The 21,725-nt window shown below is 49.2% G+C and overlaps 1 protein-coding gene across 2 annotated transcripts in view; it reads left to right on the forward strand.

Moving 5' to 3' along the window:
• The first annotated feature begins 6,472 nt into the window (after nucleotides 1–6,472).
• The window catches only part of Asb1 (ankyrin repeat and SOCS box containing 1), a 37,226-nt gene continuing 21,973 nt past the window's right edge, over nucleotides 6,473–21,725 (forward strand). Inside the window, exons 1-5 of one of the 2 annotated variants that reach the window (XR_003301473.2) lie at nucleotides 6,473–6,606; nucleotides 10,393–10,534; nucleotides 12,346–12,648; nucleotides 17,898–18,283; nucleotides 19,526–19,771. Coding sequence is in view for 1 of the 2 variants with exons in the window: in XM_026396004.2 (XP_026251789.1) it covers nucleotides 6,558–6,606; nucleotides 10,393–10,534; nucleotides 12,346–12,648; nucleotides 17,898–18,283; nucleotides 19,526–19,653 (1,008 nt within the window). In the remaining variant the exon portion in view is untranslated. Of the gene's footprint in view, nucleotides 6,607–10,392; nucleotides 10,535–12,345; nucleotides 12,649–17,897; nucleotides 18,284–19,525; nucleotides 20,880–21,725 lie in introns of those variants that run through there. The other variant, XM_026396004.2, reaches the window with a different exon arrangement.

Raw genomic sequence — 21,725 nt, forward strand, 5'->3', positions numbered from 1 at the left:
CTCTCTCCAGACAGGATCCAAGACTGGGGAAGACCCGAGAAACAGCTTTGGCAGAACCCAACATGCAGACCCATAGGACAGGTGATTGGGAGCCACTGAGGCTGTGAATCCTGTCACCCGGGTCTTGTAGAAAGGGGCTGCACCAACTGCATTTATTTAGTCGGTGGGTGTCTGTTACATCCTCAGAAAGAAAGGGACAGAAAGATGCACAGAAATAACAATGCGGGGATCCCTACAGGAGGTGAGGTGTGGAGGAGCTTACCTTGGTGGTGATCCTGGCTGAGCCCCCAACTGAAACCAGTCTGAAATCAGGATCGGGTCCCCCCATGTTGAAGGTTAAACACCTGAGAAACGCCAAGGCAAGAAAACAGTTTTACGTAAGGGGTAGAACAGAGCGAGACTCCTCCAGAGAGGAGGGAGCCCAGGGCTGCTGCAGACACCACCCTGTATAGATCTTAGGCGGGCACACACACCCCTGTATAGATTTTAGGTTTCCTTGTCCCCTCCTCCCATGCTATGTGGTGACCAAAAGGCAGGAAGAGCCACAGGGTGACAGCTTGTGTTGGAAAGTGTGATCCTCCCTCCCCTGAAGACTGTCAGCAACCCGGTGACAGGAAGTGCTTCTGAAGCCAGAATAGAAGAGGCAGTCACCATAGATAGATAAACTGGGTCAGATTGACCGAGGAGGCCAGTTTGGGTCCAGGAAGTGGAGACCACCCCTGAGGGGTTGAAATGTGAAGGCCTTCAGAGCCCGCCCTCCACCCTTATTACGATGACCTGCCCCTGCTCCAGCCTGTTGCTAAGGTAACCTGTCCCAAGGATTGTCCTCCCTCCCCACAGGGAGCTATAACAGTTGTCCATGGACCCTAGACCCCGTTCCTGCCCAGATCACTGCACCTGGCCCCTCCTGTCCATCTGCTTCTCACCTTTTGGCCTCCCACCAAAGCATCTCCTGGGCCTAGTCATGTATGCTAGAAGGAAAGACAAGGGAAGAGAGCAGGAGAGCAAAGAAGCCCAGTGCACATAAAAAAGGCAGGACACCAGGTTACCAGCTACCGCCTCCTGCTCCCTCCTGGAGAAGTCTGTGTCACCCCTTTTAAAATAAACCCTGTTTGATGCTCCTCCAATGTTCAGACTTCAACAGGGAGGGAGCAGGACTTCACAGGTAACCGGGATATCACTATCTGCCCATTTTCTTTTCTTGGGTAACCAGCCACCTGTCCTTTGCCCTCTCACCCTCACGGGAAGCTTGCAAGCAGATCAGAGCTCCACTGGCCGCCTGGCCCTTCTGCTAGCTCCGCCGGCTTGCCGGCCCCTCACTAGGAGCCACGTGCTCCAGGCCTCCACAGAGAGGCCACAGGAGCCCTGGGCCACCCTCTGCAGGACCGCCCTCACCTTGCCCTTCTCCCAGCCCAGGGCGAATGTCCTCCGGGGTCCGCCTTGGTGGAACGGCTGGTGGTGTGGGACTCCGCTGGGCAGCCCCTCGCTCAGATCTGAGGAGAGTGGCCTTGCCACTGTGCTGCTCCTTTCCCAGGGAGCCTGTGGGGGTCCCACAGTTTCCATTCAGACCCTCTGAGACCACAGGCTGGCACCTCATGCATGTCCAGGACCTGGCCCCTGGGACAGGGCTTGGTATGGGCTGTCAGGAAGCCCCAGGCTATCTTTTTGGGAGCTGAGGGGGCGGGAGAGCACCCTGGTGAACTCCTGCTCCCTCCTCCCCTGAGCCTCCTGCTGGGAGCAGCCTAGCCTCACTATTCCATGGTGAGAGCCCGGGGCCTGGGAGCAGGTTCCAGACCTCTCTGCTCTGTCGTTAGGCAGTGGAGGGGCTGCCCAGCATCAGGCAGGGCTGAGAGCTGCCACTTGTGGCCTGGTTCACCCCTGTTCACCTGTCATGGGTAAGTCCAGCTGAGAAGACTCATCAGGCCAGGAGGGCACCAACCCAAGGCCTCAGCTGCTTAGCCTGGGAGTGTGGCGGGGCGGGCTGGCCTTCAGCCCAGTGGGCCCAGCGCCAGCATTCAGGGCGCTCTTAGGAGCCCCGGGTGTTTTAATATGCTTTATAATCAGAAAAATGAACCCGTAGTGGAAGTAAATGTACTGTACACTATTAACATACTTGTCTTCACATCGGTGCAGTCATAAAGTAGAACTTTTAATGTCTTTTATGAAGGAAGGGCCCACGAACCTCTCACACAGCCCCGAGGCCTCCACTGGCTTGGACTCAGCCCCACCCCACCCCCAAGTGGCTCACCCGCCTCAAGGCCGACCTCCCATGGCTGCTCCCCAGGACGTGGGAGAGGACAAGCTCAGCCTCCTCCAGGGGAAGGATACGGCTTTCCGGGAAGGTGTTTGGGGAAGTTTCCATGAAAACATCAGGATGCTTTTAAAAATAGACCTTCCAACAAAAGCTCCTAAAGTGCGAGTTTCAGGCATTAAACTGGTGCAGACAGTTTCAAAATCAAACCTTTCCTGGGCTCCATGGCTGGGGGTGCTGAGGGCTGAAGCCTGGGCGCCCGGTCAGGCTCCTAAAGGCCCTAGAGCGGCCCTGGTTCCTCGGGAGCCTCTCCATTGCCTGTGGCACTGCAGCGCCTCTCTGCTGCCCTCACTGTGACTGACATCTGCCAGAACACCCCTGTGTGGTGGTCAAGCCCTCGGCTCCTTAGAATGGAGAGGTCGCCACTTACCCACACAAGGACAACTCTGGGCAAGCTGGACAGGGTGAGCGGGCCTGTGGGCCGCTCTGGGCTGCGTGGCCACCTCCCGGCCCTGCAGCTCCTCTCCTCTCCGTCCTCCAAAGCCCTCTGCCCAACCTCTGCCTGGCACTGGTTTGGGCTGAGTGCCAGGGGTGGACAGGAGTGGGCCTGTGCTGGCAAGTCACGCGGTCAGGAGTCCTGTGGCCGTTATTGAAGAAACAAAGGTGACGCATCCTGGAAATCCTTGGTGATTCTGCCACGTTGAACCTCCCCGTCCTGCCTGCCTGTGTCCGTGAGGGTCCTGCCTTCCTGGGTGCAGATGAACTCTGGCCCCAGCGGACACGTCCACACTGTACACAGCGCAGCTGCTGGGGTCAGGACTGGGTTTGCCGAGGGGCTCACTGTCTTTTTTTAAGAGTACTACTCCTTTCAAAATGACGGTTAGGGGCCGGGGCTGGGGCTCAGGGTAGAGCGCACGCCTAGCCCCTGTGAGGCCCTGGGTTCCATCCTCAGCACCACATAATAGAAATAAAGGTATTGTGTCCAACTGCAATAAAAAATAAATATTTTTAAAATGAGGGTTGGTTGTTTTTTAAAAAACTTAACCCTGATGTTCAGGATCTTTTCAGGTCTCACCGGTCACTTGTATAACTTCCTTGGGGAGATGTCTGTTTTTGTGGGCGCTTATTTTGTTGTTTAGGTTGCTGTTCACCCTGAGGTGTGCTCTGTAGGGTGCTGACTCACCAGCTTCCCACAGGCAGACCGATTCTGGCCGCACCCCACGCAGCAGCCAGAGCGGAAGTTCACATAGGTGGTGGCAGTTATCTCTGCAGACAAGGTGGCATCCGGGCTCCTGCCCTCTCTCCTCTGTTGGCCTCTGGGGCAGCCTGAAGACCTACCCCGGGGAGCATGTGACAATGTGCTCTTACATTTTACCTGGCATTTTAGCTGTTTCTGTGTGAGGACAGTCAGGCCTCTGTCCACCACATGGCAGGAACTGCAGCTCTGGGACATTTATTTTCTCACCATGTCTTGATTTTTAAAAAATGTTTTCTGTGCCATGAAAGCTCTTTGTTGTGTTAGACAAAGCAAGAGGGATGTTGTATAGATCAAGGTGGCGTGACGTTCACGAGGAGAGGGTGCTGGGACACCAGTTCTGTCGTGATTCCCCATGCCATGAATGGGGATAGGGACGGCTCAGGAGGACAAAGCAGTGATTCCTCCTGTGGGCCTGGACAGTCCGTCAGTCCGTCAGTCCACCCAGCTCAAGCCCTTGGCTGCCAGCCCACCTTGGAAGCCAGAGGTCAGGGGACAGAACTCTTTCACACCAGAGAGGTCCCACCATGGCACCCTGCTGGTGATGTTGATGGTGCAGGCAACCGGAAATGAAAGGCACCCAGCACATGCTGTGACCTTGGGGTCCTGAAAATGGGGTCACAGTTTCGGTAAAGTGGGACAGTGGACTTTCCACTTGCCGTACTGCTGGCTGCGCGCTGCCGTGAGCCAAGCAGGGGTGGGATGCGGGACACCTCCAACCAGGGGCCAGTGGCACCACTGTTCTTAGGGCAGTGGCAGAGGTCCGTGGGGGGAGCTGAAGGCACAGGAGTGAGGCTCTGCTCAGGCCACTTAGTGCCTTCCCACGAAGGCTGCTGACGAACAGGGACAGTTACTTTGGACCTCCTGGGACCAGAGAAAGCAGCACCATTACGCTGGACGGAGACAGGCCCTTAAGCCCAGATACCCTCGGGAGTCACCAGGAGCTTTGCAATACCTGTCGCCCAGGCCACACCCAGGCCAACTTCAGGATCTTTAAAGTTTTATGAAAATTGTGGAGAAACATACTTAAAATTTACCATTATAACCTTTCTTTTTTAAAAAATATTTATTTTTCAGTTGTAGTTGGACACAATACCTTTATTTTATCTATTAATTTTTATGTGGTGCCGAGGACCAAACCAGAGCCTCCCACGCGCTAGGCGAGTGCCCCCATTATAACCTTTCTAAAGCATGCAGTTCAATAGTGTTAATTTGCAATTTACATCATTGTGTAACCGAACCAATCTCCAAAACTTTTTCTTCCCAAACTGTTCCCATTAAAACTAACTCAGGGCTGGGGCTATAGCTCAGGTGGTAGAGCACTTGTCTCACATGCACAAGGCCCTGGGTTCCAACCCAAGTACCACAAACAACAACCACCAGCTTCAGCCACTTAGTGAGGCCTTAAGCAACTCAGCAAGACCCTGTCTTTAAATAAAATATTTAAAAAGGCTGAGAATGAGTCTCAGTGGCTAAGTGCCCTTGGATTCAATCCCCAGTACAGAAGCCCCCCCCGCCAAAAAAACAAAAACAAAAACAAACAAAAAAGTCCCACTCACTCCCCATTCCTCCCTCCCTCCCCTAGCAACCTGGCACCACCACTGCCCTCCCCGTCTATGAATCCAGCCCCTCTGGGGGCCTCAGAGGAGGGGGATCATGCAGTATTTGTCCTGTGTGGGCTTATTTCACTGAGCATGGGTCCTCTGGGCTCACCCACGTAGCCTGGGTCAGAACCTCTCTTCTGTAAATGGAAAGCTGTATGGGTGGACCAAGTTATGTTTATCTTTCTGCCCATTCATGCACATTCAGGTCATTTTTGGCCTTCAGTGTTTTTGAGGCTTCAAGAGCTCCAATGTGCAGTTGTGGAGCAGAGCCAGAGATCCGAGCACACCCTGGCTCCCTGCCAGGCAGTGTCACAGGGCGTCACCCTCAGTGGTGCTCACTGTTGTTATCAATCTCAAACACGTTTCCCCAAAACACCCAGCAGGGTCTGCCAGGCCTGTACCCAGGTGGTCCCATCCTCTGCATCTGGGCCAACAGGATTGTGCCTCTGAGCCAGCCTGGGCATGGGCCCTGGGGGTGCCTGTGAATCACAGCTCCCACCAGGAGGCTCCCGCAGCCCAGTCTGGAGTGTGTAGCAACACCAGGCTGGCCAGCGAGTAACTGCCTCCTCTTTGGGGGTGGGGTGGTGTCTGGCCTCTGGTCTCAGCCTGCTGCTGTCCTCTGCCTCTAGAACCTGCGATGCTCTTCACTCTCCTTGAGTGCTGCCTGCTTTCTCCACTGTAGTCTACCTCATGTATGGAGAGTGGGCAATGGAAGGAGCTGGGGGTATCCATGCTTACGAACCCCATCGCAGCATACAATTTGACAATGGTGCAATATCTGAAATTGCGAGTGTGCAGGAAAAGTCATTCGTTTGTTCACTAATGCATTTAGACACTTGATGCAATTTGTCAGAGCCACCTGTAATTAAATAAGACAAGATTCCTGGTTCATGAGAGGAATTGTGGGAGCGTTTATCCATCACCTTTACACATTCCCTTCCTTGGCCTTGCTGCTAAGAATACGTGGAGCGACCCCACACCTGCGACGCCCTTCAGGGACTGCTTCTGGCCGCCGCAGTGCAGGTGATTGCACTGGGCACAGGGACCCCAGCTCGCAGGCGGCCCCGCCCCTCCCACTCGCCCCGCCCCTCCCACTCGCCCCGCCCCTCCCACATGCCCCGCCCCTCCCACATGCCCCGCCCCTCCTGCAGGCGGGACGGCCCCGCCCGGCCAACCAACGGTTCCCGGCAGGCAGATAGGGCGGACTCAGAGGACGCGTTTTCCCAAGCTCCTCAGCCTTCTACGTGGATTCATCGGTGCGCAGACCCCCTCAACGCTCTCCGCCCTTAAATAGGGCCGCGAGACCGGAAGTGGAGACCCCGACCTGCGCCGGAACCGGAAGTGATCGCGGCCGCGCTGCTTCCGGCGGGCGGGGCGCTCTCCGGCCCGGGTCTCCGGAGGGCAGACTGGCCGCCGGGTTCGGGACCAAGGCGCGGCCGGTGCACCCATGGCGGAGGGCGGCGGCCCCGACGGGCGGGCAGGGCCGGGGCCCGCAGGTAGCGTGGGCGCGGGGCCGCGGGGTTGGGTCCGGGCCTGCCGAGGCCAGGCCGCCCGCCCCCAGGACCGGGCCCGGTAACTGCCGCCGCTGGCCGTGCGGCTTGCTGACCCGGCTGCGGAAGGGGCGCGGGGCCGGAGGCCGCGGCGTGCAGCCTGCGGCTCGCCAGGGACCCGGCACGTCCGGCGGCAGAGAGCCGTCGCCCCAGCGCTGGAGGGAAACCGCAGGAGAGGGTCCCTCTGTCCCGGGTGGGACCCCCTCGTCGGCACTGTCCGAGCTCCCGGTGCCTTACAGGTCCATCTGCTGGTTCCCGAGAGTTCCCGCCCAGAGAGTTGATCACCCTTCACTCGGGTGTGCAGAAGGCTCGGGAGAAGGCTGTGGAGGCGGCCTGAAGGCCGTGCGCGCGGCCGTTCCGTCCCTCCCCGCTTCCCCCACGCGTTCGGCACCCTCCGCTGGGGGACTGCAGTGCGCAGAGGGGCCCGCCGTGGTCGGTGTGGACGTCCGTCCCGGGACGGCCAGCACCTTGGGTCCAGAATGCCTCATGTGAGAGTGAGATACTGGAGTGGAGGGTTCAGTTGGAAAGAGGGCAGACCGCCAATTCCCAAGGTGGAGAGGGTCCTGGGGAGGACAGGCCGGCCTTGCCCCTCACAGGGCCCCTTTTGCATCATGTGCCGTACTGTTTTGTTAGTGTGTTAGAGGGAGGGGCGAGGTTTGAACGTTATCCCGGGGTAATTATGTGGTCACTGGAGTAGCTAATTAGAAAAATGTGAACGTGAAGTTGTCTTTGTCTCTTGAGCTCAAGCAGATTCTGAAGCTGCAGTGAGCTGGGCCAGGGGGTGGTGTGAATAGGCCCAAAAAGGGAGGCCCCCAGGGCTTCATACAGCCCTCCGTAGGTCTCCTGTTACGTAGGTCTCCTGTTCACAGTCGGTGGTGGCCCTGCACCTGACTTCTTCCCACTCCTGCTTTGAGCCTTTTCATCCAGTGTTAATTGCACGTGTGGATAATTACAGCGGAGGAAGACCACTGAAGGAGGATGAGGTGGTTCAGCTTGATGTCTGCCTGTTGATTTGCTGCAGGTCTGCTTTTGGGATCAGAGTGAGAGAACGGTGTGTTTTTGTGGCCTCTGCACTGCCGATGGGTCGTCTAATCCTGGAGGGCAAAGATACTTACACCCCCATTGTACCTATGACTGACTCTTGAATACAGAAGGTACTCCAGGGAGATTTGAGTTGTGTACAAAAGGCAGCTTCTTCAGGGAAGTGCTTGGTCACACACTAGGGTAATGTGGCAGGGCAGGGACTTGAATCCAGGCAGTCTGAGTTTCTGCTCTCTGCTCACACACCTGTCCGTGCAGTTGTTCTTGCTGAACTCTTTTAAGTATTTTGGAGTTTCTTTTGGGCAGTGGTGTGTTTGGGCCAAGGTGTGAATGAAGACTCAGTTATATCCAAATAGGTATCTAGTTGTACAGGTACCTTTTGTTTAAAACCCTTTTCCCTCCTCTCTGATTTTGATACCTCTTTATCACAAATTAAGTTTTTTTATACTAATGTCTTTCGGGACAGTTGATTCTGTTTGATCTTTTTATTCTGACGAGAGGTCTATTATCTAGTAGGGTGAGTCTTTTTTTCATTATTCTTACTAAAATGGTATTCTTCCTTATATTTATTTAATAAATAAAAATTCTTTAATATTATTTAATAAATAAATTTTAGAATATTTTTGTCATATCTGATATTAAAACCCTAAAAAGATAGGTTAAACTTTATTTAAAATTTCTCTATTATTGAATCTTCTCATCCTGGTACATAGTATGATTTTTCTACTCAATCTAGTTTTCTTCATTGTCTTTTAGTATATGGGGTTGGATTTATATTTATGTCATATATTTTAGTTTTCCTTTTTATCAATGTGTAGCTCTGTAAGCAAAGTGCACTCATCTTAGGTTACTGTCTGAACCAGTCCATTTTCATTGATGTAATGGAATGATGTAACGGAGGCAGTCTAAATTCATTTTTAAAAAAAGAGGCTTAGCTGGGCATGGTGGTGCACACTTGTAAGCCCAGCTACATGGGAATCTGAGGCAGGAGGATTACAATATCAAAGTCAGTCCCTCCAAATTACAAGACCATGTTTAAAAATAAAAAAGGGCTGGGGATATAGCTCAGTGATTAAGTGCCTCTGGATTCAGGATTCAGTCATGAATACTGCCAAGTACACACACACACACACACACACACACACACATATTATTGATTTCATGGTCTTGGAAGTCTAAACAACATGGCCAAAGCTCTGATGAATGTACCCTGCCTCCTTTGTCTGCATCACCTCATGGCAAATAATGGCAAACATAATGGTGGACACTGTGATCACATCACCAAACCAGAAGCCAGCGACTGGGTAGGGCCAGGCTTAGGTTTTTACAACTCTCTGATGAGAACTAACCAGTGTCCCATGAGAAATACCCAGTCACTTCCAAAGGTACTCTCCCACTGACCTCCCATGAGCCACAGCTTTTCCAGCACAGGAACCTCTGAGGGGACAGTAGCGTATGTGATGAGTCATGTTTATGTAGACAGAGCAGCATGGTGTAGCATCTTCCTGTTGCAGGCCACAGCACCTGCTTAGTGCTAGGATATTAGCACATGAATCTCTCTATGATGGAGATGACTAAGGTTCTCCTTCATAGTTCCCTAGGTTTAATTTTAAGATATCCTTACATACTTAGGATAAATTAGAGTAATTGCATACTAGATTTTTTAAATATATATATTTTTTAGTTGTCAATGGACATTTATTTATTTATATGTGGTGCCGAGGATCGAACCCAGTGCCTCATGCATTCCAGACAGGCGAGCTACCTGCTGAGCCACAGCCTCAGCCCCAAGATTTTTTTTTTTGATACAGTAGTTTTTGTTTCGGTGTCGGGTTTCTGTTAGCGACTAAAAGGCTCAGGGGTTACTTCAGTTAAATTGGGCTAACTGGGCTGCACAAAATAACCACACAAGAGACACAAATACCTTTTTCTTTGGGGTTGTTGTGACAGCTCCTCTGACCTTAAGGGACTGCAGGAAGAGAGAGAGAGCGAGCGAGTGAGTGCGCGCGTGCTGACCCCTTTTATTGAGGAGAAGCTATTCAAATGAGGCAAGGAGTCAGATTTTAGGGGGCTGAGTCTATCTTCATGATGTCTTCATGATGTCCACTGTCAGCAGGTTGACTGACACCTGGGTAGGCCACACCCAAGGGCACAGTAAGAGAAGGGGACATATACAAGGCACTTCCTTGGAAGATTCCATCCTAAACAGGGCAAGGGGTGATATTACAAAGGAACAGGTGAGTGTAGCTTCACTCATGGGGCTGTAACAAGACACACCCATGCACGAGACACCGACCCTCGAACCCAAGAAGAGTGGGGAAAGCTCTGCCACATTTCTATGATTGAGCGCCTCAGCACCCAGCCAGGGAGTGCGACTCAGTCATGTGTACGGTTGGTCTCCCACATTTTGGTTTGCTAATATTTTTATTTAGGATCTTGCTTCTGTATTCTGAAGTGTGTTTGACCATTGGTTCTGTCATCTTTTTAAAGTTTGTTTTAAAAATTAGGTTTGGTGTCAGGAAGGTGCTAGTTTTATAAGGGAAGCTCTCTATAGTCTTTTCTGTGATTTATCTATTGAGAGTTTGAAAGCACCTGTGTAGCTGGAAGAGGCAGACTGAGTGCAGGTGGTGCGTCTTTTTGGTTGGCCTTTGGGTGTTTCAGTGCTAACAGGGGCCCCTTTCTTCAGTGCAGGTCCTAATCTGAAGGAGTGGCTGAGGGAGCAGTTTTGTGACCATCCGCTGGAGCACTGTGAGGACACGAGGCTCCATGATGCAGCCTATGTGGGTGACCTCCAGACCCTCAGGAACCTGTTGCAAGAGGAGAACTATCGGAGGTGAGCATTGCTGCCCAGGCTGCTCCAGGTTCTCAGGCCCCTTGGCTCTGCGTGGATCTGTGGTTCATGGTTTGCTTTGCAGACCAAGCCCCTGGTGCTTGGAGGAGCACATTCCAGCTTTTGAGGATGGAAGGAAAGGAGATTGCGGATGCATAATCAGAGTTGTTAAGAGGTGACTGAATAGTGGCAGGGATCTGAGTTCAAATGAAGCTCCATCATCGTCCTTTATATTTTTTGGCAGCTCCCGGCCTCTCTGGACATCAGTTTTCTCAGTGCTGTTCCTGATGGTGGCACTGTCACCTTCTTTAGTAGGCCTTGCCCTTCTGAGTGTCCTGTGCACCCACAGCCACCTTCCTCAGTTGTTTTCCTTTGGTACTCTCTGGCCTGCAGTTGTCTGCTATGGGCCGCTGTCTTCACCCCAAAGATGTGGGGTTCCTCCATCTTGTTCCCCTGCCTGTAAACTTCTTGTCTCTTGATTTGCTGTTACTCACCAAAGTCCTGCCTTTTTGTCTCCCTGTGTAGGACACTGGGAGGGCACCCAGCCTGCCTTCTCTCTGGGGTGTTCCTGGTTGTTTTGTATGTCTGGGACTGGAGTCCCAAGTACATTTTAAACTTAACTCAAAACCCCTCTGTATTGTTTCTGGGTTTCAGCATCCACTTTAGAACCAGGTGGCAGTGATTTGATGGAAGTGCCTGTGTGCTGGAACCAATGCTGCTGCTTTCTGTTGATGGTTCCCGAGAAAAACGTTGCTAATAGTCCAGGAAGATGTTCCTTTCTCTTTGTCCTTCCATTATCCTAGCATTATTTCATTACAGCAGATATTAGTATTAAAAAAAAATCTACCCATGTTTTAACTTACTTAATGTGAAGGACTTACTGCCCCCGCTCAGTTAATCTTGCGGATGTGACGGTGGAGTGAAGGAGGTCCCTCCAGGTGTTTCATGTTGCTTTTCTGTTTATTTCCCTCCTTTTTTCTTAGATTCAGCGAAACTCCTGAAATATTTTTCTTTTTCTTTCTTTGGTAATGAGTTCTGGACTTGATTGGCTTATCCAAGCTGGTACTTAGCTGAAGGAGGAGCCTTAAGGGCTAGTTTGGCGACATGCTGCCTACCACATGTGCCTGTTCAGTGCTCTGGGTTCCTGAGCTTTGTTCTGAATTCTCTTGGGAGCTAAAGGTGAAAAACTGTGTCTCTGTTGCTGACCTGGGGGGTCAGTGGAGGCCTTAGTAGTGTCGTCTGATGGTTGCACTTCTGAGAACTAAGTCTGGACAGTTTCCTACTGCTGACAAGGGCTGCATTCCCTGTGCCATCGCAGTGACTCCTCAGTCACTGATTTATTGGTCACCTAGGCCTGGTGATAATAGCAAGGTCCAGACAGAGCCCCAGCCTCAGCCTTCACAGCACGTGACTGGTGAGAGGAGCTCAGATCCCTGAACTGGCTTCCCACTGAGGGTCCTGTCCATGCTGTGCTGTCTGGTGCCTTTTTTTCTCCTTTGTAGAGGAAAGTGCTTTGGGTCAGGAAATCTAAGAACTAGGACTCTAACTTCTAATGCTGATCATTCCACCTGAGCCCCGAGTTTCCTCATCTCCAGATGCCCTTCCCTGCCCAGCTCTGCCCGTTGCAGCCCAGCCCAGCCCTCACAGGGTCAAGACTCACAGAAGACAAGTGGAGGCATTGTTAAACCTGAGGGATTTAACAGTGAGTGATTGGTCCCCTTGGGCAGCCTCTGTGTCACATTACCATTGTGAGAGGGCAGAACAGCCAGTCTTTCCTGGGGGCATCTCTCACAATTCCCTGTGTTCCCCTGCAGCCGCATCAACGAGAAGTCTGTCTGGTGCTGTGGCTGGCTCCCCTGCACGCCACTGCGAATTGCTGCCACCGCAGGTCACGGGAACTGTGTGGACTTCCTTATCCGAAAGGGAGCCGAGGTGGACCTGGTGGATGTAAAGGGGCAGACTGCCCTATATGTGGCTGTGGTGAATGGGCACCTGGAGAGTGCCCAGATCCTTCTCGAAGCTGGTGCTGACCCCAACGGAAGCCGGCACCACCGCAGCACCCCTGTCTACCATGCCTCTCGAGTGGGCAGAGCTGACATACTGAAGGCCCTCATCAGGTCAGTACTGGAGTGCTCAGGCCTGCTGCCGGGCACACGGCCACGTGCTTGCCAGCTCCTGCAGCCACTGTCGCTCTCCTTGCTTTCTGTATTAGTTTTTCCCTCTTTAAAATTAGACTTGCCACTCATGTATTTGGCTAGTATTTTAATAAGGCTACTTCTTAGCTTTATCAGTTTTCTTATGTTTCTGCTTAATGATTTTTTATATACTTTTTAATCTTTATTTTTCCCTTAAGATTTTGCGATGAATGATTTTTCATTTTTTTCTTGATTAATAATGTAAACATTTATTTATTTACCATTTTTTATAGCCTTCGCCATGTCCTCTAAACTTCCTTTTTTCATTGTTAAATTGCTGAAATTATTATTTGTTAAATAATTGAAGTTGATTTCCTCTTTGATCTAGAGTTATTGAGGAGAAAGTATAATATCACTTTCTAATTTTATTGTAGTGTGCTCAGGTAATGTGGACCATATAGTTCACATTATTTATTAAAGTCAGGCTACATTGTTGTGGATGCTTGGACAAAGCACAACACCATGGGTGTTTTATTCACATAGTATGTTTGGTAGCCTAAATTATTCTGTTTAGAATCCCTCCTTTTTTTTTTAACATTTAAAAAAAAATTTTGTGTGTGTGTGGTTGTAGATGGACAGAATACCTTTATTTTATTTGTTTTATTTTTATGTTGTGCTGAGGATCGAACCCAGTGCCTCACAAATGCTAGGCAAGCGCTCTGCCACTGAGCCATAGCCCCAGCCCTACATTTTTTTTTTTTTTAATATTTATTTTTTAGTTTTTGGTGGACACACATCTTTTTTTTTTTTTTTAAAGAGAGAGTGAGAGAGGAGAGAGAGAGAGAGAGAGAGAGAGAATTTTTATTATTTATTTTTTAGTTCTCGGCGGACACAACATCTTTGTTGGTATGTGGTGCTGAGGATCGAACCCGGGCCGCACGCATGCCAGGCGAGCGCTACCGCTTGAGCCACATCCCCAGCCACATTTTTTTTTCTTAATTGTAAGATCTGCCAGAAATTTAGAGAAGTTTGTTAGTCTCTAATCAACTGTTGTGACTTTTGTCAGTTTCCCCTTGTGTTTCAAGTAGGTTTTGCTTTAAATTTTGATGTTTCCTGAACTCATAAAATTATTACTTATAATTTGTTATCCAAATGTACTCATTTTTATTTAAGCTCATTTACATAGCATTATGTAGTATTTAGTTTTAATCTTGAATTTAACTAGCTGTGTGTTCATATAGAGTTATTTGAATTCTGGAATTCTGTTTTCTGATATAGTTAATATCATTGTCATTGCTGCTGTTAGCATCTATTCTGTTGTCTGCTTTTTAAATTATTTCCTTTATTTGATATCTCATATGTTTTTTTTGCTTTGTTTTGTGACAGGGTCATGCTAAGTTGCTGAGGCTGGCCTTGAACTCACCATCCTCCTGCCTCAGCTTCCCAAGTAATTGGGATCAGAGGCATGTGTCTGTGTCTTTTGTTCTATGATAGTGTTTTCTTTGCTTTCCCATCCACTATGGAAGCAACATCACCGTGTGGGCTTGTTGGTCTGGGTGCTCGTCCTCAGGCCTGTGTTGCCTGAAAGCATCACTTTGGCTTCTGGAGAAAGTTCTTTTGGATGTTTGGAGTGGTGCTGATGAGAAAGAGAATAAAATGTGATTGTTGGTGGATTGCTGGCCAGGCATTTCTGTAAGGGAAATCTGCTCCTCCCTCTCCTGCACGCTGGGCATCCTCGTTGTGTCTTCCTTCATATTGACCTTTCCTGTTTCAGTGAAGTACTCAGGTGAAGACATGGCTTTTGAAACATCCCAGGACTGTCTGGGGCCAGTGAAGGCTCGAGGAAACAGGTGCTGTGCTAGCGGTCTGAGGCTCGTGGTGAGTCCAGAGTTGGGTATCACATCTTGGGCAGGAGGCCTGCAGAAGTGAGGCTGTGTGCCTGTCACCTCCTATCAGATTACACGATTTCAGTTGGTCACATTATTGCTGCTGATCACTTTAATGTGGTGTCAGATTTCTTAATAAAAATTCTTCTTCTCTTTGTAAGTAGTGTTTTGTAAAGTCACTTGGCCCCCGTTCAGATATGTATATGTGTCTCGCCTGTGCCTCGTCTCAGAAGTTTGTTTACTTATTAGTGTAGACTGGTGGTTTCTTAGATTGTCAAGTGAGCTCCTGTGCAGTGTTACTGTTATTTATTTTGATGCTCAAATTGTCTCATGTTTGGCCACTGTTAGCTGCTTCAAGCCAGTTCTGTGTCCTTTGGACATGTCCTGGCCTTTCTTTGGGCAGTTTCTTTTTCAGGTAACGACATATTTAAGTCTCATCTTACAGTTGGCCCCGGTCAGTCTTGCATTCTCTTTCTCTAAGGACTCCTCTGTTGTAGGGCTGTGTTATGCTGCCCCGCTGGCCAGCTGTGCTCCCTGTCCTAGGGCCTTGCAATGGAAGCTGACGCCGGGCATGGTCTGGGCTAACCGAGCGAGCGTTTAGTGTGTCTGAAAAGAACGTCCTTCCTGTTGGGCAGGATGTGACAGCACCAGCTAGATGGTCAGTGGGGCTCATCGGTTTCTTTTTACTTTGAATTTTTAGGGATTGTTTTTTATTTAATTTTGTTTCACTATGCAGAATATTTACAAGGTTCAGATCAAATCTATGAAACAGTTATGTTTTAAAAAGTGTAACTTCTAATCTTGTCTTTGTCCTGTTTTCTCCCTCCCTTATAGGTAACCGTTTACAAAGTTCTGCGGTTTATCCTTTCATTGTCACCAATAAGCAGACACACATGTGTGAGTGTGTGCTACACACCGCACACTGTGACCATCCTGCTTTTCTCCCTTACTCGTGCGCTCTGGAGGCCATCCCAGAGCAGTGTGGTTCCTCCTTACTTGTCACAGCAGAGCCCTGCTGCTTTCAGATGAGCCACAGTTCAGCCAGTCCCTGCTGATGGCTTGAGGGAGCTTTCCTGTCCTCAGCTACAAAAGGTGGTGCGTCAGTGAATCTCCTCGCTTGTGTATCTTTTCATAGTTTTGCAAATGTGTCTTGGGAATCTAGATCCCAAGAAGTGTAATGGATGGGTCAAGGGATAAATGCATGTGTGATTTTGGTAGCAATTGACAGTTTCCCTTCCATAGAGATTGTTCCATTTTATATTGCCCCAGCAGTGGGTGAGACTTCCTGTTTCCTTAAACTGGTCAGTACATTTTTGGATTTTCTCCTAATCTGACAGGTGAGAAGTGGTATTGTGGATAGTTTTTAATTTGCATTTCTTTTCTGACTGAGGTTGAACATTTTTTCATGGGACTAAGAGAAATTTATAAATGTCCATATCTTCAGCTTATTTTTTCATAGTGCTGTTGATTTTTGCCATTTAGAAGATTTTTATGTGTTAAAGGCATTAACCCTTTATAGCATTTTCCCAATTTTTAATTTTTTTGTTTTATTTATTTTGTGCTGTTTTTTTTCTATGTAAGAAAGTTTTTTGGTGGTTAATTTTGTGTAGCCATAAGGCAGGTTTTACCCAGAGGTTTTTTTTCCGGATTTCTGCATGGTTTCATATTTTTGGTATTTTTAATTCTGATTGATTTGAATTGATCCTGGTGCAACTCCATTTGTCCCCTACTTATTTGAGGTACTACCTAACCATAGCCTGCATTTCTGTATGCAGTTTGTGTGGGGTTCTGTGGTTCTGTTGGCTTGTCCACGTGCCTTTGTTTTGTAGGCCTTTATAGCAGTCTGGGCTTGAGGTAGGGCTGCCTCCCCTGCAGTGGATTTTCATCTTGTTTTGTCTTCCAACTGCATAATCAGTTTACATGGCTCCAAGGATGCCATGTGTATTTGCTTCTATTTGTAACCAGCTTAGTTTAGGAAAGGTATTTTCACATAACAAACAAACACAGGGAAAACTGATGTTACAACGTTGCTTAGGTGGCATGTCTCTGTTCTCTTAGGCCTGGTTCTGTCGCTTTAGTTAGTGTTTTACATTTTCCTCATGCAAACTTTGAACATTTATTAAGTTTATGCTTAGTTTTGTCATTTTGACATTTATTTTGCTAGCACAGAGGACGTCTTCTCTTCCCTTTTATCTTTCACTTGTTTTTGTGTGTATGCACAAAGGCAGTGTGTAGGCCTTTGTGGAGACTGGTCGCAACTGTGAGTGGAGGGATTTTGTGTCTCACTCCCCTGGTTCTGTCCTTGGCCCCAGTGTACTGTTGGACCTTTAGCACCCGTGCATAGAGGCGGCCAGCACCTGGGAGTCTGTACACAACTTCTGACTCATGGGTGGAGGAGATATATTTCATCACTCAAAGGAAATCCTAAGTGTTGAGTTTTGTCACAGGCACCTCCTTACCTTTGTATCTGTGGAGATAGAGGATTTTCTCCTTAGTTCTGTTAATAGGATGGATTGTGTTGTTAATGGAATCTCTAATGTTGGAACTAGCCTTACATTCTTGGGATGACCCCAGGAGGTCATAGTATATTGCTTTCTTAATTATTTTCTTTGCTAATATCTTACTGAAAAATTGTAGCTTGGTACCTGTAAATGAAGCTAGTTGGTAGTTTTTCTTTGTATATGACCTTTGTCATGTTTGGGGATTATTGTGCTAATTTCATAAGATAAATTTGGAAGTGTTCCTTCTTTTTCTTCACTCTGAAGTAGGTTAAGTGGTCTTGGAATTCCTAGATCTGTGAAGGTCAGAAGGACTTCCCATAGGAGTTTTTTGGGTGAGTGGTATCCACATTTTTACTTGCTGCCTTATCTTACTGGAAGGAATAAGCTTTAGTTGTCCCTTGGCACCTGTGGAGATTGGTTCCAGGATATTTTAAGACCCTGGAGGACTCTCATGTGAGGATGCTGAATCCCTCCTAGAGAATGATACTTGAGCAGAACCTATGCACATCCTCCTGTAGACTGTCAGTCATCTCTAGATTACTTAAGGTACATAATTTAACGGAAGTGCTATGTGAATAGTTATTTTGCTGTATTATTTAGGGAATAATGAAAAGAAAATGACTGTTCATGTTCAGTACAATTTTTTTCCCAAACGTTTTGATCCGCAGTTGATTGAATGCTCAAATGCAGAGCCTGCTTATGTGGAGGGATGGCCACATTTGTGATCTCTGGAGCCTCCTTGGCTCTCGTTGTCACTGTGTTAAAGCCTTCCTCCTAGGGTGACTGGGGCAGTCTTTGTGGACTGGTTGGTCCACTGTAAGCCTGATTTTCCTCTCCCCTGTAGGTATGGGGCTGACGTCGATGTCAACCATCACCTGACTCCTGACACCCAACCCCCCTTCTCCAGGCGGCTCACCTCCCTGGTGGTCTGCCCCCTGTACATCAGTGCGGCCTACCACAACTTGCAGTGCTTCAGGCTGCTTCTGCAGGCCGGGGCCAACCCCGACTTCAATTGCAATGGTCCTGTCAACACCCAGGAGTTCTACAGGGGCTCCCCTGGGTGTGTCATGGATGCCGTCCTGCGTCATGGCTGTGAGGCAGCATTTGTGAGCCTGCTGGTGGAGTTTGGAGCCGACCTGAACCTGGTGAAGTGGGACTCGTTGGGCCCAGAGTCGAGGGGCAGAAGGAAGGTGGACCCTGAGGCCTTGCAGATCTTTAAGGAGGCCAGAAGTAAGTGGTCTGAGCTTGTTCTGATGAATAGTTTGGTGGGATTGATTGAATGAACAAGAGGTAATAATTAAAAATAAAACAAAACAGATCCAATTAAGCACTTGGCCAAGATCCTGAGTTGGGACAAGCAGTTTTCCAGAATGGCTGTTCTGTAATTCTTAAACACCATGAGCGGATAACAGAAAATCTGTGAAAGTGCATGTATGTTTTAAACATGTTTAGAATTATTCTCTCTTTACCCCTTTGCTCTGCTTTATGGCCCCAAATTGTTAATCATTGATTTCTTTTTCACGTGGCTTTAAAAAGAGCAAACCTGTAAGCCCATTTTCTAGGGTTCCTCACATTCCTTTCTTTAGCTGCACTCAATACCATTAGTTTGAATGATGTGATAAGTAATTTTTGTTAGAATAAAGTCTGTAGTTTGCTCAATTTTAAAGGAAAGGTTTTGCTAAATGAATAAGTTGATGACAGGGAGTTTGGAATTGATCAGTGAGCCTGCTGGTGCACGTGACCTCAGTAGCTCTTCGTGGGCCTCAGAAGCTGACCTTGTTGTCCTCTGACCCCAGGCTGCGTGCCCCTTCCCCATTCCTGCCTGGATGCCCAGTGTCCAAGTAATGACTTCTTTTCAGCTCTTTACCTTTTGCACAGGTCGTTAACCTTGAAGCCTTTTGTTGTTGAATTCACATAGGTTGGTTCATTGCTGGGTGCTCTTGTTCAGCTATCCCAAAATTAGTTGGCTGGTGAGGCTGGGAACTGTGCTGATTGAATTCAGATACGTGTTCTTGAGTGTCACTTGTTACCCTCTTCACCAACCCAGGCAGGAACTTGGCTATGCCTTTTTGACCCAGAGCAGATGGTCAGCCTGCTCCCCTCATTGAATGCATGACTGAGTACTGCTCAGTTCATGGCCCCCAGCTCCCTTGGAGCATCTGAGACTCCCAATAGTGAGGGTCAGTTGTTTGCATCTGCCTAGCCTTCAGTGGGCAGCTCTTATTTTGTCTAGGGTTTTAAATGTAGTAGAGAGAGGAGGTGCTGTTACAGTGAGCAGATGACCCTGGTTAAGAGGCTGTGGAGACGGAAGGAGCAGATAAGACCCTGCTCCCAGGGCGGGCTCACCTGACTCGAGTAGGAAGCTGGCCTGGGCATTAGTGTGGCTCTGTCAGTCACAGCCAGCCTTTGGCTTCCACAGTGGGGACAGGAATTTATCTTCCCTGATCTCCGTTTCTTCCCACAACTCTCCAGGCATTCCAAGGACCTTGCTGAGTTTGTGCCGGGTGGCCGTGAGAAGAGCACTTGGCAAACACCGACTTCATCTGATTCCCTCGCTGCCCCTGCCAGACCCCATTAAAAAGTTCCTACTTTATGAGTAGAAGATACAGGTGATCTGAGGGAGAGCCACCGCTGATGCCTGCATCTTGTGAACCATCCTGTGCTGCCGACCGCTGGTGAAGAGACGGCCTGTTCTCATGGACTGTAATTCCATCTCAGGTGCTGGGGCCACGGAACAAACAGTCCTTGGGTCATTGTCAGCCGAGAGGCTCATACAAAACTTAATTTTGTTCTTCCTAAATACTTCTGTTTTGGATTTTTGCAGTTGTATGTTAATGAAATGGGCCATGAAGTGTGTGCAGGTGTGGGTGAGACTGGAGGCCTGCTGATAGCCCCAGTAGGGAAGACTCCTAGCACTTTCCAGAACTGTGCTTTTATTTATTTTTCTACTTTGCAATTTAATTATTCTATTAAAACATTATATCTAAATGAAATGGAGTTTTGGTAAAAAAAAAAAGTAGGGAACAGAAATGCAGTTCATGAACTTGCTAGTTTGTTTTCCCTGCTTCTGGGGTCCGTGTGTGCATTCGACATACCCCTACTTCCTACCACTCTCATGCTCTTTTTGTGAGTTGCCTTCATTCAAGGATGGTTTCCTGGCTTCGCGGGCTGTCAGTGTTATCTGGGTGTGACGGTCACGGTGCATGACTTGTTCTCATACCTCCTGTACCTCGCCTCCTGCCAATGGTGTCAGGAGTTTTCTGCCTTTTCACTTCAGGAAGCTTCCAGACTGACTGATTTAAGGAGGCCCACAGAGAACGAACCAGCCAGGATATGGCAGCCTACTTTTAGATGGGGACCATCCTAACAGCTGTCACTGCCAGTTATAATGAGAAACACCTGAGGCGCTGTCTCTAGTCCCTGCATACCAGGAGGTCCTCTGGTGGTTCCAGGCATTCAGTTGCTGGTGTCCAGTGGACAACACATCTGGTGTTGGTTGACTGCCCTACACTTTCTGGGCCTAGCGGCTTTGGTAGCTGTGCCTAGAGTCTAAGGCGGAGGAGAGGAGTGAGGCCAGAAGTCTTTCCCACTTGTCCAGAGCTGGCAGTCGTGGAGAGATGACTGTCACTGCAGGTATCTGTGGCTGTGTGGGTGGGGCTTGCTTCCTCCCTCAAGGCTGTGCAGCCAGGAGTGAAGGTCACTGGCAGGTGGGCCAGGGTCTGTGGCCTCAGCATTTCCCAGTGAAATGTTATTTAGCCAGTTGAAGCCTCTGAGGACTATTGTCAGGATTTGTGGTGATTCTAAACTTCCTAAGTGTTTAGAATTTCTGCCATGTGAAAATCTAACTTGTCAAAATTGATGATATGTTAATAATTCTTAGCATCATCATATGTTTTAGCCAACCAGGCAGGATACATATGGCTTTTATGTTCTACAGCCTAAGGATAGAATTGTACCTCTTTAGGTGTCATAGGTGGGCTCCATGCCAGAGCACTGGGCACCTTGTGTGGACACATGCAGCTCTGAGGGAGAAGCCAGCAGGTGATTCAGAGGGAAAAGCCAGTCCTAGGCGTTTGCCCAGCTGTTGGGATGTGGTGGCCTGGATTCCTGAGCCCTGAGATTTGGCTCCGTGCTGCTCCTGTGAGGGGCTTGGGCTCAGGTCCGACTGAGTAAGAGAGACCTTTCCTAAGAGAAGAGAGAAGGGTAGGTGGGGGCCGCGATAGCTGGAGCGACCTGCTGCATGGACTCCAGCCCAGGAGAGAGTCAGGTGTGTTCTGTGAGGCACTCAAGGTAGGACTAGGCCCAGAGTTGGACTGTGGCTTGGGCAGGAGCTTTAGTGAGTTAGGGGAGGTTATGTGGACTTCTGAGCCTCCTGCATATTGACCACCCATCTGCAGGGGTCTCTTGTCACTGGAGATGGGCTGGCTATGGTTTGTCACCTTGGTAGAGTTGAAAGTGCTTTCTGGAGTGAGCAGTTCACTGATGCCACTTGGAGCCCTTTCCTGATTTCCTGGTGAGGTTTCCCGCTTCTGCCCTTTGGCACAGTGGGAGAGAAGCTGCAGGTGAGGTGTACCGAGGCTCTTCACACACTGAGGCTGTGTTCTCAGCCTGGAGAGCAGCCCCCAGAGTGCTGTCTGTGCAGGAGTGCCTTGCTTCTGGTTACTGAACCGTC

The sequence above is a fragment of the Urocitellus parryii genome, chromosome 1 (genome assembly GCF_045843805.1).
Source record: "Urocitellus parryii isolate mUroPar1 chromosome 1, mUroPar1.hap1, whole genome shotgun sequence".
Taxonomy (NCBI): Eukaryota; Metazoa; Chordata; class Mammalia; order Rodentia; family Sciuridae; genus Urocitellus; species Urocitellus parryii.